General features: G+C 28.7%; 2 protein-coding genes across 2 annotated transcripts; one reads left to right on the top strand and one right to left on the bottom strand.

The window, feature by feature from the left end:
• Positions 1 to 813: 813 nt before the first annotated feature.
• On the bottom strand, positions 814 to 15,476 carry LOC112681911 (von Willebrand factor A domain-containing protein 8). Its single transcript, XM_025552271.1, has 22 exons — positions 15,377 to 15,476; positions 13,363 to 13,514; positions 12,701 to 12,781; positions 12,158 to 12,399; positions 11,922 to 12,089; positions 11,698 to 11,862; positions 5,271 to 5,429; positions 4,970 to 5,182; positions 4,657 to 4,863; positions 4,439 to 4,599; positions 4,200 to 4,363; positions 4,030 to 4,136; positions 3,758 to 3,948; positions 3,498 to 3,702; positions 3,211 to 3,359; positions 2,811 to 3,139; positions 2,401 to 2,751; positions 2,146 to 2,345; positions 1,904 to 2,059; positions 1,730 to 1,838; positions 1,102 to 1,657; positions 814 to 952 (listed from the first exon to the last, which is right to left on the bottom strand). The coding sequence occupies exons 2-22, from the start codon at positions 13,502 to 13,504 to the stop codon at positions 844 to 846; spliced, it is 4,164 nt and encodes a 1,387-aa protein (XP_025408056.1). The 5' UTR covers positions 13,505 to 13,514; positions 15,377 to 15,476; the 3' UTR covers positions 814 to 843.
• LOC112681912 lies at positions 8,218 to 10,179 on the top strand. Its single transcript, XM_025552272.1, has 2 exons — positions 8,218 to 8,719; positions 8,808 to 10,179. Exon 2 carries the CDS (start codon positions 9,070 to 9,072, stop codon positions 9,661 to 9,663), a length of 594 nt encoding a protein of 197 aa, XP_025408057.1. The 5' UTR covers positions 8,218 to 8,719; positions 8,808 to 9,069; the 3' UTR covers positions 9,664 to 10,179.
• Positions 15,477 to 15,717: the final 241 nt, after the last annotated feature.

Genomic DNA, 15,717 nt, shown 5'->3' on the forward strand with positions numbered 1-15,717 from the left:
ATATATTATAACTCAAAAATTATAAACAGAAGATATTGTTAAGACCGACATTAGTTCGTTTGAAGAAATGTATGCGCACCTACGCTCGTAATGTGTTCCTTTTTTTTATTTTACTGATTTAAGACACGCAAGCTTGATTATAGTCATATGTATTGGTTAATAAAACATTTAGTTATAAATCTAAATTTAAATCGTAAAATATTTTTTTTCGAATAATCTTTTTCGTTTAATCAAAAGTTTCGTCGACGTTATACAAACATATCATTTAATGTGATTTAAAAGTTTTATATGCTAGAGAAATTTGTAAAATCGTATTTTAATATTATCGAGCATTATTGATTAACAATAAATGTTTTTTGGTTTATAAACTTAGAAGAAATGTGTCATGGTTCCTACTACATAAACAAATCAAATTAAATTGATCTCTATCATAGTCAAAATATATTTGAGAAGACTGATTTTTAACTACACATTTTTCGCAATCACAAATTAGAAAAGTAGTAGACGATAAACTAAAAAATAAAATTTACAACTTTTTCAGAAATGAAAAAGGGTAAACAATTTACGTACCTCTATTATAATCTAATTGATAAGATAATATTTACTAATCAGTAATTAGATATTACATTTTGACCGATTTTTTATGTTTGTTTTTATTATTCATTTTATTGATATAGGTCAAAATTTAGTTCCATCACAATAATTTTTATTTGTTTACATAGTACATAATCAAAATATTCGGTAACTACTATTCATTAATAAATAATTAATTAAAAATAAAATAATAATAACAAATAACAATTCATTATCATATAAAATTATCATTATAAAACATATAATTGATTAAAATACACTCATAATAGAAGACATGAAAATTTGTTGAATGATTTGTGGGATGTGTTTAAGATCCATACACACAAAACTTTTGCCCGCTGGTAAACTTCTTGTCAACCTATAATTTATAAAATATAACTCTTTTATAATGCAATTATATTTTAAAACAAATAAATAATCCCATTAAGGATATATTTTAGAATAATTTGATCTCAAATTCAATAAGTCAAATATTTATAAATTTAAATTAAGTAAGTGAAAACTTACATGTCAGCTTGGTCACCAAGAGATCCAATAAAAATCGCAAAAGATTGAACATCTTCACTTAGATTAAGTGCAGCTGATAATCTATCAGGCCTGATATTGTAACGCGATAAATTAGCATCTGAGAGAAGTATAATTATAGCTTCATCAAAATCTGCACGCTCAGCTTCCAAGGTTTTTTGTGCATATACGACTGATTGAAGGGTATTATCACCAGCCATACAAAACTGAGTATGAGCATGCATTTTTTTAATTACATCTAACCGTCTCTTATTGTCAGTGGGTGGATTTGATTTGTCAACAAATTTAAGACATTCTGTCTCACCTGAATGCCCAATAATATCATAACTGATTTTGTCTTCAAAACCACTAAGTGCTTCCATCACCATTACAACAGCTTCAAGCTCACGGTCTAAACGGCCATCATAGCTATTGAATCTATACATACTGCCAGAAACATCTACAATGAAACGTAAACGTTTGGGTTTTAGCTGAGGCGCTCCAATTTGTGGATCCACATTACTACGCTTTCGATAAATTGAACGTTCTCCAATAACACCTAATAAAAAAATAAAGAATTATTAAAAAAAGTTATAAAAGCAAAATAAAAAAAAAACAATAATTTTTTTACCTTCTATCAATTTACTATCATCCAGTTCACCTGATGTTTGATGTTTAACCCATTGTCTTTCTTTGGATTTTGCTTGCAGTGAATTCAATATTACTCTTAGTGCTTGCACCTTAATTAATTCATTAATTTAAATAAGATGTATTACTTAAAGAAAAGAAAAAATATATATTTTACTTGATTTTGTACTGGTACAGAGTATTCGTTGTATACTTTATCATCATATTCAGACATCTCTATTTCTTTGAGACGTTCTTTATATGCTTTTTGACCCATTTGCCTTGCAGCTTCTTTGACATGATCTGGAACAGCATCTTTTTCTGCATCAGACACCTATTTAAAAATTTCATTTTTTATTGGAAAATGTATTACAACTATATCACTTTTTTTTTAAAAAACAAATCTATTATTTATGGTACCTGAAAAACCTTATGTTTTGCATCAAGTCTGTATGGACCTCCTTTTCCACCTAATCCAGCTGTATCTCGACCACCTGTACCACCAGCCCAAGTATTTCCACCTACATGAGGTTCATTTTTTTCATCTACTTTACCATGTTTAGGACTTGAAACGTCAAGGCCACTTTCTTTCTCCACAGTTATTTGTAGATTTTTTTTTGCTGTAATAATATAATTCATTAATTCTGAACTCTTAAAACATATTGGAATACTTACGGGTTGGGCCTGCCCAAGGAGATAGGTTTATTGGTAATTTATGTTTATTAAGAACATTTGTAATTATTTCTTGTGCTTCTTTTGAATAGCAATCAAAATCAAATACATTTTTAATGGCGTCTAATAATGTGTCTTGGGGATATGATTGTAAATGTTTAATTATATTAACTGCTTCTCTAGTAGAATATGGATATGAGACTAAATTTTTGTCAAACAACTGTCTCAAGTCACCAAAGGCAGAGATCACTTGGTCAATAACTTCAAGAGAAACATCAGGACCATAACTTTTCAATAACTGTGTTTCAGATTCACGACTAGGGTTTTCTACGACGTGACAACTGAAAACATCACCTAAAGAATTCACCCAACAATAAAGTATTTATAAATAAAAAAAAATATTGAATATATACCAAGTGTACTAAATAGATTATTTCCCAAAAATGGAAATCCTGGTCGATTTGCTAAGACTATCATTCTAAAGTCTGGATGAAGAATGATAACAGAGTCATCTTTTGGAAAATCAGTATTACTAACAATTTTTCTTCCATCAGCTAGTCTCATATTGCCAGTTTCAACAAGATTTTTCAGTACACATGTCACATGAGCTGGTGCTTTATCTGCTTCGTCTACAACTAAGACATAACCAGCTTTAACAGCTTTTACTAAGGGTGAATCCTCAATTTGCAGTACACCATCAATTACAGTTTGTTGACTAGTCAACGATTGAACTGTTGTATCTCTAAAAAAAATAATATTCAAATATTATAAATTGATTTTAAAATGAATGATAAAATTATAAATTATTTATACCTATGAAGTTGAATGTATTCTCTTGGCCTATTTAAAAGTTGTAGAAATCTGTCAACCAATTTGTTTTTACCAACACCTTGATTGCCAACTAACAAAAGATGTTCTCCCAAAACAAAATCTTGAAGCATTAATTCTAGTTGTTTTAAATGCTAAAAGATTTTAATCACAAAAGTATTAATAATTAATAAAGGATATATTCAGTGGGACCCATTATCTTTTCATTGGAGTAAATAACAATAACAATATTGTTTATACAGTATAATTTTTTTTAACAGGTTTATTCTTACTTGTGGTAAATCATAAAATAAAATATTTGGGACTTTGCTTGATGCATTAGTTTTATACCGAAGAACAGTTGTATCACCAATAGTTAAACTGTCATCATCATATACACACTTTATTGAAGAATCATTTAAATTAGTAGACATTGGTTGAATACTGCAACTGTATAATGTTTTTTCAAGCATTTGTTTTGTTAGTTGCGGTAAAAATCTATAATTAAGAAAAAGTTATATAAAATAATTTCAAACATAACAAATATACATACTGTGATAAACAAGCCTTGTTTATAATATTGTAAAAATCTGAATCTGGATATTTATCAAGCCTTTTTGTAATTCGTAATAACTGTCGCGTAGACAAAGATGGAGCTAAAGAATTTAAATAAATATCATTCGATTCTCGTAGTTTTTTAGTGACAGCAACTAATTTCTTCATAGGTTTTACACTATTCGGGTACTTTATATACCAAATTATCAATATAATTGTATTTGGAAAAAAAGAATACAAAAAAAAAAAAAAAAATGATTCAAAACTTACAAGATTTTGTACAATCTTTAATTCTTCAACTGCAGATAGCGGTCTAATTTCATGAAACATAAACATGTTTAATACTTCAGGAGTAATCCATTGAGGAATAGTCCCACCTAGTAATAATAAAATATCAGAGGTAAATACACATTTTTTTTTTTAAAAAAAACTACACAAACCTGGTGGTTCTGCTAAAGCAATAATTCTAAATGCAGGATGTACACGAATTATGTTTGATTTCTTCATAACGTCTATTCCTAATTTCTTAGCAAGCTTATCATATCTGTCTGACCTTAGTAATCTAGTGCCATCGTGAAGTTGAAGATCTCGATCTTGAATAAGTCTAAGAAACACATTTCAATATTACAGAAACCATATGTAAGTTGTTGAAAACCATGTTATTTTGTACAATATTAACCTATGTAAAATAGACAAAGTAGAAGAATGCAATCTATGAAGGCCATCTAGGACAGCTAATTTTCCCTCAATAGCAGCAACTACTAATGGACTAAACTTCCAAACTGTGTCACCATTTGGTAAAGTAGTTCTTTGTTGAATTAAATCTCTCGCAGTCAAATCCTAAGGGTAAAAAAATATTTGAAGTACAATTTTAAAGTATTACAATTTGAATTAAACCTGATATAAAGAAATGGTTTCCACATCGTAGTTGAACGTTGTCGCAAACCGATTTATAATGGCTGTCTTACCACAGCCTCTAGGACCTATAATACACATATCAGCTGCAGAATGACTGAGAGCAATATCAGACAATATGGAGTTTTGATAATTGGTGTCTATAAAATTTGAAAATATAATGCCAATGAACGCCTGTCCAGATGGTACCTGTAAATTACAGTCAAATTGTAGTTTCAATACTTAAACACGAATTATTTTCCGTGTCTATTAAAACTTATAAACAAAGGAGATAATATCGATTTTGGACACATACCGTAAAACATTTAGAATTGTCAAGAACAACTTCGGCACTGTTATCATTTGATCTTTCAACAGATGAAATATGACTGACTGCTTCATCGTTATCTTCGGGGCAAAACGACGAAAGGATACTATTCACGGATCGTTTACCATCCAGGTTCATAAAACTTTCATACGGGTAAAGTCGTTTTAGTAGACTGCTTGGTGATACAGACGGATTGTTGAACTAAAACATGCAGCGTTAAAATACCAAACGTATCTGTAGGTACGATAAAATCAAAATAAATATTACTTATAAATAACATTTTACTCACAATTAATTTGGCGATTATAGGGATATTTTCGATGGGAAAATTGTGCAAGCCTAATTTATTGGATTCTGGCGAAGCTAAAGCATATGCACAGGAAAGAACTTTTTCCAATTTGTCTTTGGGTGCTGTTGGATATTCGGCAGTTAAATCGTTTAGCATGTTCTAAATAAGACGTTTTAATTTAATTACAAATATTACAAAGTCATTAACAATAAATTAACTTCAGGAAACTTTGAGGTAGGTACTAGACAAATTTTCTTAATAGTTTTAGTCACGCTATAGGCATTTTAAAAGTTTATTAAAGGCGATAAAATAGGAAATATATACGAGCTGTGGGATTGATTACAATGTTTAGTTCGACGAATTTTCCCACTTTATAGTTGTTATTTTAACGGCTCCGAAACATGATTTCTTTTAAACTTTAAATTTTGATTATGTCAATCTATCTATAGACTATAAACATTGGAATAATAATCACTTCAGGGGGAAAAAACCTTCTCATAAAAGCATTAAACAACAACCATTCAAATAGTTGATGTATTTTTATGGAGGTGAATACAAATATTTTTATAGGTACGATTTAAATTGAACTTAAGATAATTATTTGCATACTTTACACAGTTATGAATATTATAATATAATTTTTGTATGTGATAATACATATTGTGAAATGACTATATACTATGTAGTATATATTATACAGCATTGTTAGGAAACAAAACAGTAGGTAACTTTACAGTGTACATTATGAATTATACAGCAAATTTATAAAAAAAAATTGCGAAACACAAATCCTTTTTTTTTGTTATAATATAAGTAAAAATAATTTAATATAATATTTTGAATATTATTAAAATATGCTTCATATTTAAATAATGAGTTTAAATGTGAAATTACTGGTGAAAATGATTTTTAAACGAGTTTTTAATTAAAATATAAATTCAATTTGTAATAATAGCATCATAAGATACTTATATAAGTATACCAAGAATTCTGGACAGAATTAAAGAAATAATGATCTATATACATTAAACATCTATAAGCAGCAATGCATTTGAAAGGTACAGGGGAAAAACGTTAGTAGTCCATTTCTATAAATTTTTCAGGGGAGCAAAAATAAAGTATAGACTAAAATCTTTCTTCACCAGTATACCTAATCTTTTCCATTTAATAACTATGGACTGAATGATTTTTTCATTGAATCAATTTCAACTGTCGATATTATTCCTTATTTGCTATCGAATCAGACCACAAAATCAAAATCGAAAAAAATGGACTACTACCGTTCTTTCCTTGTACCCTTCATTTGCTTTTAATATTTTAACAATTTTGTAATATGACTACCCGAGTTTTATCATCAATAACAACTATTATGATGTTTACCATGCAATATGCGATCGAAAATTCGTATGGATTTTAATATTCAAAAATTGATAATACTTGTGATTTACCCTGAGAAAATCTATAGTTTTCGTATGAAAATATATTATATTTAATTTTGAATTGAGTGATTTTACTAATTTTAATTTATTAATTATAAGTAGGTATAATAATATAGAAATATGAATATTGAGTGACAATTTTTATCAGAAAAAGGAGAATGAAAATTTGTACAACCAAGATCTTTTTTAGTAGTTACATTTCTAAACAACCAAACATTTATATAATTATTAAATCAACTGTTATTTATCTTAAAGGCAGCATTATCTCGTGAAATGGAGCTATGAAATTTTAAACTCAAATTATATAATAGATACCTTTCATTTATGTTTAAATCTTAAATAATATAAATGATTTCTAAAGGGAAATAAATCACTATGAAATTCAGAGTAGGTACATATTTATAATAAATAATAATTTGAAATAATTAGCAAAAATATTCATACGGAATGATATTATTTTGTAAAATTATTACCTATATAAATATAATATAAATCAATAAAATGAAGTATAATGTAATTACAATAAACAGTGGCATAGCAAGGGTATGGCGAACTGCCTACGCCAGGGGCGTGAATTGTAAAGGGGCGCAAAATTGTGCAAAAGTCATATTTTTATCCTACAATCAAATCGAAATTTTTCCGTTATACTTTTTGAAATACGTATATGCTGTCTATTCGTACACACTACGTGTGAAATTAATGATGAAATTATGAAAATAGCATAAGGGCGTTTAAATAAAAAATTTCATATGAAGGAATAAAGTCATAAAGCGAGAAAAGCAAATTTTCAATGTTTAAAATGAACACCAAAATAATAACATATATATAAATTGTAAATTTATAGGTTAAAAAAAATCATAGTATCAAATTTTAATTGGTTAAAAAGCACTTTTTATTAAGTTTGCTAGGGGCGCTAGTTAGTCTCCCTACGCCACTATCAATATATATATTTAAATATTCCACTCATTCTAAAACCTTTTTTGTTTTCGAATTAGATGTATATTTTAGTATTTATAGTTTAAATGTGGATACTTGTTTACCATATTAATGAAAATAGAAAAATAAATAATTAGAAATTAGAAATCTATGCTTTGTGTGAATGCTTTAAAGTATGCATATTAACCTTAATAATAATCAAATTACTCAATTTTTGCTGGAAAAAAATCATTAAACGTATATTTTCTTATAGTTAAGAAATACTTCTAAAGTACATCAACATTAGATAGTAATTATCTTTCATAACATGAGTTTAGACAAACAATTAACAAAAACAATTATTTTTGTTGTTTTTGGTATGCTATTTATTTTAACTATCACAGGAATTTATCAGTTTTTGTTGAAAACTTTAAAAAGTAATTAATTTTTAAGACATTATTTCTATTCATTTCATTTTGAGAATACTTTTTTTCTGTAACTTTACAACTTACTGTAAAAATAGCATTTGTACATTACATACCTAAATCACAATTACCATAATTTCTTAATGAAAATACACCAAAAAAAATTTATAACAAATCGCAAATGCTATAATATTCGACAATAAGTCTTATTTCGTTACGTTCACCTCACGCGATGTGAAGTATCATAACTTAACATTAGAAAGTACCGACAGTCGTATTCTAAAAAACGTAAGACATGTACTTGTATACATTGGTAATTCCGTTTTTTTCTATTCGAAATATAAAAAATCGAAAATAACCACGGAAACGTATTGTGAATATGATTTACCGTCTATATTTAGGTGTACACAAAATACGATACACGGCACGTTTAAGAATCATTGCGGATCCTAGTATATTCATAGCATACATACTAGCAATCATTACGTTATTAATTGGTATTTACATTCAACAGTGGACGGAAATTAGAAACGATTAAAAACGAACTTTAAAGCCTAACGGGTACAGTTGCTGCTGCGGTAGGGTTCAGCGTTTATGTACATGCACGTCACGGAAATGTCTCATTTTTATTCGTACCTCGCGTTAAACATTTTACCATGGTAAAAGCACGGTGAGAGCCAACTAACATACCTATATATATATATATACACGAACATTCGTTTTTGAAAACCATAATAACGACACTGTCACATTAAAAGGAACTGCTTTGATACGCTGACAAAAATGTTTCGTGGAAAACAAAACGCAAGACCACCATGCCTGCGGGGTGGAAAACAGTGTGCATGTCTAGAAGTAGTTGGTTTCGTGCGCAAGGGTTGTTGTACGTTCACGCGCGCGTGCGTGCGCGTTGTACTCAACTCCCACGCTTTCGTGCTGTACGCTGGGAACGAACACGACGATTTCGAATTTAGATAGATACGGGTCGGTTACCGTTCCGGTCGCACTGGCTAACCTAACGTGATGAAAGGCACCGCGGCGGCAGACCGGCCGTACGAGTCTTGCCGCTGGAAGTCGTCGCGCGGACGACTGGCCGTTCGCACCACGTGGGTAAAAGGGGTGCGACACGTCATAATGTCCGACGATGACGACGTGACGGACGAGCGGCCACCGCCGGAAAAAGAAAAGCGGTCGCGCCTGCAGCACAAGAACAGCGGCGGCAGCACTAGTAACGCCAAAACGAACAGGTCGCCGTTGACCGTGGTCAACGCGAACGGGAACAACAACAACGGCAATGACGACAACGGCAGTTACGTGGACCGCGTGCTCCGGTGGCTGCATAAACCGTCCGGGGGCGTGTTGGAAACGTGCCAAAAGCCCATGTCGGCGCCCGGAAACGGCGGCGGCGGTGTTAGACGTCCCGCTCTGATCAAGACTTTTTCGATCCCGGAGAACAAGTTCGTGCACCAACAGGTGGCCGAGGTGACCGGGAGACCGTCCACCACCAAGTCCTCCGGCGCGAGCAATGCGAAAAACCATCGAAAAACCGAGTTGCACGTGCACATGCCGTCCACGTGCCCAGACGGTCACGGCGAGATCTGGCATCGTTTATCGTGAACATCATAATACTGTTATTATTTCATTGTACCGGGTAACCATCGCACGCATTTGTCGTTTTATTATCGCACGTGTCTAGTTTAGGAACAGTACTCGACTTGCGGACGGGACGGAGTACCCCAACTAATTTTCAAAAATTTTAGCGTACCCCTACTATTGTTACGTTATTATTAAAACGCTAAACAAGTTTTGGGGACGCTATTATTTTTTAAAATAGAGATGCCCTTCTTTCATTTTGCCTAGTCGAGCACTGGGTATATATATACGATAGACGCGTTGACATATTATTGTTCACACCGTCGAGGATCGGGCGTTCGAACCGAGCGGCAAGAAAATCAAAATTAGATAACATTAGCAGCAAGGCCGTATTCAAGGGGTGGTTTGGAGAAGAAATAGCTCCTCTCCCTAAAATATTTAAGGGGCTAGCAGTGTTTCTACGGTGATTCTAAATAAAATAAAATCAATTTTAAATAAAACTACATAAAAATTAAATGTTGTATTATAAAAGAATTTATATTATTTAGTAACGTACAAAATGGATATCTATTTAAGAGTATTTTACTTGACGTAGTATTTTATTGAGATTATTGGTTTAATCTTGATTTGTGTAGGAATGGGACCGAAAGATACTAAATTATTTAAGGACACTACCATCAGTATTATAAAAGACAATTGTCAATAACTTTATTTATGTAATTATAACTCTGTTATTATTTTGGATTTGATATTAATTACAAATATTGTGTAATAGTGTACTAAAAAGGGGAAAATTAATTTCGAGCGGCTTTTTAATTAATAATTGGAGACACTTATTTTCAATTTTACACTTTAAATGTTATTGCCCCAGGGTAGAGAATACGGCCATGATTAGCAGGCATATTTCGATGCAAATGTATTTACTTGTTTTCGTTTCCAATTTCCAACACTGCTATGGATACCCCACCGATCTTAGTTGATTGGAAAACATGAAAGACCATAACGAGGAATTACCAAAATAAAATTGTTTTCAAATATGAAAGGAGCCGAAAACTTATTTCAGAAATACAACATGTAAGGTTATATATATGTATTTTTTTTCTGTGCAATTGAAAACTTTAAGTATAAATAGCATTTTAATAGATTAGCCGTACTATCGATTTACTATATTAGGTCTCCCAAAAATTTGCACTGAAGTATAAATTAATTTGTAGTACTAAATTGATGTACAACAAAGAAAATAATGAAAGTAATGTATACAAGTGATCGAAAATTACAGTTTGACTAATTCATGTTGGGAATTCTATAATTTTCACAAATTTTCAAATTCCATAAAGGTGAAATAGATAAAGTATTTTTTATTATTTAACATATTATAAATAAAAATAAAAACTTTAACATTTAATAATTTTAATTCATTGATGGTATTTTAGAATTTTAATGCAAATATAGGTAAATCGGTTTATTAAGATTCTGAGTTAATAACCAATATTAATTTTCTAGAGTAAATAATAATTTGAATCAGCCATAGTCTATAAATATAATTTAGCTAATAGCTCTTATACTCTTATACTGTTATTAAATATTAAGTGTATTTGTTAATTAACACTTGTTAAGTAAATGACAAGTTTAGTTTGAATTAAAAAATTATAAATTATATTACAAATAAAAAATTATTTTAATCGAAAAATGTATATATTGAAAATAACAAAATAATTTATTATTCATATAATATATTTTTATGTTTTAACAATTAGATGTTAAAAATGCATGAGATTTTTGTTGTAAATTATAAATTTTAATTGAAATTGTTAAAGTAATTGCTTTATATTACCTGTATTACTAACCAGAAATATATTTTTAATATTTTTCTGTTAAATCAATAAGCATACTGAATATAAATATTTAAAAATGTTGATAAGATTTTTTCATTGAAAAATAGTTTTTTATAGAATTCGAACATGGCACTATTTTAAAAACGGATATGAACTATTATACTCCTGGAAGATATGGATGAATATGTTATTTCACTATTTAATTTATAAAATATTAACTTACCGTATAGGATGGTATAATAATATGTCTGGCTTGGAATCGAGATCGCAGTGGAGGATCTAAAGGAATGCCATTAAATGTAGGTACAGGTAAACCTAGTGCAATCACAAAGAAATCTTCACTGACACGGACAAGATTCCATTTCATCATGTGTTCTAGACCATGTTCCTAAAAGTAAAATACATATATATTACATTGACTAAAAAAAATTATATTTTTATTCTTACTTGTAATAGTTTATCATATGTTTTAGGAGCTACTAAAAATCTACCATCTTCTAAATGAATCTCTCTGTTTTCTAGTAGGTTATTTAAAATCGGTAAAACATTACGCTCAGCCTTTTCAATTCCATCAAGAATCAATACGCGCCCTTCAATTGCAGCTTTAACAGCACTCTATTAGAGCAATTCAATGCACAAGTATAAATCATGAAGGTGTTTTTTTTTATTTTTATAAAATTTACCTGATTAATGTACTTTGCAGTACCACCAATAATTTCTCTACGTTGTTTTAAATCTGCTTCTGTAGTGTCTTGAGATAAAGAAACAAATTCAACAGACTTATTAGTAAGTTCTAAATAGGCTAAAGCTAAACGGCGTCTCAGAGGTCCAGGTTTTCCAATCAAAAATATATCTTGACCAAGAATGTCTTTTTGAAGCATCCATCGTAAATGAGACATAGCTTCCTGGTTGCAATTCATGTTTACTTTAATCAAAATAAAATATGGTTTTAAATTTAAATTCATACATTGCTTTAAAATGTACAATATTATAAAAAATAATTTTATGATAATAAATATAATTATAAGTATAAAAATAAATTATAAATTATAAGTATAATATATTACTAATAAAATTATTTGAATGGCCAAATATTTATAATTGAAACATTTAGGACTTGGTTATATTTAAAGAATTAATGTAGTGTTTAGATATTTAAACAATAAACATACAAAAGAAATAAAAAATTGTACAAAAAACATTAAAATATATTTTAGTATACTTACAATAATTAATAGGGACAAGTTCTGGAGTTTTTGATGCTTTGGTAAGTTTTTTTACATCACCAATGGTAATTTTAAGAACACCTACAAATATTTGAATTAATAGGTATTAGTTAATAAAATATTATTTCTTTAAATTACAGTAAAAACCATTAACAATTATATTGAAGAATCAGTTAAAATTATCATTTTATCTGATATATCAAACAATTAATTGTAACTACAGTAGTAATACTATTGAAAAATACCATTTGTTGTTTTACAGGTAAGTTGTTTATTATAAGATGTACATTATAAAATTGTATGGTTATAATTTATAACTTATATAGTATTTTTACAGTTGTGTACATAAAATGTATAAAATGTACATCAAATTATACATTAAAATCTGATAGCCAAAGAAAAGATCTATACAAATTTATTTAAATTTTTAAAATAGTATTTATAATTATTCAAAGTTAAACTCAAACATTTAATTTTTTTTCCTTTGATACATAATTTTATTTCATTTTAACAGATATCTAAAACTAAAAATGATAAAAATGGAGTAACATAATTTTAAATTAACTTTTAATAAAATAAGATAAATACCATATACTATATGAAATATATGTATATTTCATATAGTCTGTGTAAATATTAACATTTTCAAGACATTTAATTACTTTCATTATTATTTGATTGGTTCTCTTGTCCAATTCTTTTTCTATCAGAAGACATTGCTTGAATTTGTATATGTTTTATGTGGGCAATACAATTTCTGTGACTTATTCGATATTTCCATACACTTGCCAAAATCATCGACATTTAGTATTATCTAAAACATTCAATGTACATAAACTAATGTACATAAACTCATACATAATAATCGATCAATATAAGATAATTAAAAATATTATAATAAAATCATTGATTAGGTAATATTTATTAAAATATTAATGAAGTATATCTGAAATTTGAATAACCATTAACCTTTGTATTTAGTTACATATCTGTATATTTATAGTAATTGATAATATAATAAACGCTGTTGTTTATAAATTGTAAATGACTAGGTAGTATACACTGAATGTATAACTGTATAAGATAAATATTGGTGAAAAGTAATGAATTAATCGTTAAATTTTAATTTATTTTTCCAAGTAAAATATTATAATAATAATATAAATTTTTGATTTAAGGATTTTAAAATTCTATAGAAAACTAAGGTTAATGTATTATTTTGGATTTTTTAAATTATACATCATTCAAAGATAAATATTTGCATGGAGTAACAGAAGAATTTAACGTAGAAGTAGGTGTACATCAGGGGTTGGCTTTAAGCCCTTATTTGTTCCCTAAGGTAATGGATGAAGTTACAAAAGAGATACAAGATGAGATACCATAGTGTATGATGTTTGATGATGATATAGCTATATAAGAAAAAAATCTGGAATAAGTTAATAATAGGTTGGATGAGTGATGGTTAGTCCTTTAAGGAAAAGGATTGAGAATTAGTATAAATAATACAAATTATATAAAATATGACTTTGGAGGAAGATGAGACCAAAGACAATAAGTGATGATGTGATAGGCGAAGTTGACAACTTTAATGGAGTGAAGCGTTGGGCTTTTTATGTGATAAGAGAATTTCAATGAGGCTAAAAGGTAAATTTTATAGTTGTGTAATGAGACCAACAATGCTGTATGGTTCAGAATGTTGGGCATTTAGGAGAATAGAACAGAGTATGAGTGTTGAAGAAATAAGAATGCTTAGATGGATGAGTGGATTGACCAGAGAAAATAAAATAAGGAACAATTATGTGAGAGGTAGTATTGGTGTAGCATTGATAGTGGACATGATAAGAGAAAATAGACTGAGATTATTTTGGCATGTGATGAGGCAAGAGAAAACAAAAGCAGTAAGAGTAGTTATGAAAATGAACGTTAAAGGGAAAAGAGAAAAAGGAAGACCAAAAAAAGATGGTTGGATACGATTGAGATTTACATGAGTTGTTGGTGCATATGTAGGGCATGTAAAAAATTGAGGAGAGTGGAGGTTTAGGATAAAGGTGGGTAACCCAAAATAGTTGAGAAAGGCGAGGTAGAAAAAAGAAAACATAATTCAAAGAAAAAAGTAGAGAAGCAAAAAACCTTTTATTTAAAATTTTTTTCTAATTATTAATAATATAATGCTAAAAACAAGATTGACCAAATGCATTTTCTAATTTTTAAATCTTTTTGATACAAATGTCTACTAGTACTAGAAACAATTAATAAGCAGGAATTAGACAGAATATAATGATTAGTATTTTTAAATATTATAGGCATAGTATAAGTGTTTAAAAAAATTTAAATTATATTTATAATTATATACACTAATTCAAAGTAAATTTTAGCTGTCTGAAGTTTAATAAGAAAATTAACCCATGGTAAAGTAAATATTTTATTTGCTTTACAATATTTAGGGAATGATGCTTTAGGTAACAATAACATTTTATAATAACAAAAATATGTAAGTATATAAGTATAATAAGTGTAGGTATATAATAAAATAACAAGTAGTTTTATTAACAAGTCAGTTTAGAAAAATGTTAGAATATTTTAATATTTGACTGACACTGTAAAAACTTTGAAAACAACTTAAATAACAGCAATAAGAAAGTATAAATATTTTTAAATACTAAATTGATCACTTACTTCTTGCTTCTTTTTAAAATTTTTTATTTTAGTTTCACTCCTCGATATTAAACTTTTCTTTGAAATGTTATCTTGTCAGTTTTCAGCACGTGTGGTGATAGCCCATTGATAATAGAATAATTATTCTGTTATCTATTGTGATAGCTACAGACGTCTCTGTATTACACCCACGAATTATAATTATATTTCTTAATTCCATTTATATCTTAAATTGTGATCTTAATTCGTTATTACAACACAGATGTCTATATTATACTATCTGTCCATAACATAGAAATCTGTGTATTATACGCATAATATATGAGTCATACAATGACGGATCTAGGATTGTTTTATGGTGG

The sequence above is a fragment of the Sipha flava genome, unplaced genomic scaffold (assembly GCF_003268045.1).
Source record: "Sipha flava isolate LNK unplaced genomic scaffold, YSA_version1 199_pilon_pilon, whole genome shotgun sequence".
Lineage (NCBI taxonomy): Eukaryota > Metazoa > Arthropoda > Insecta > Hemiptera > Aphididae > Sipha > Sipha flava.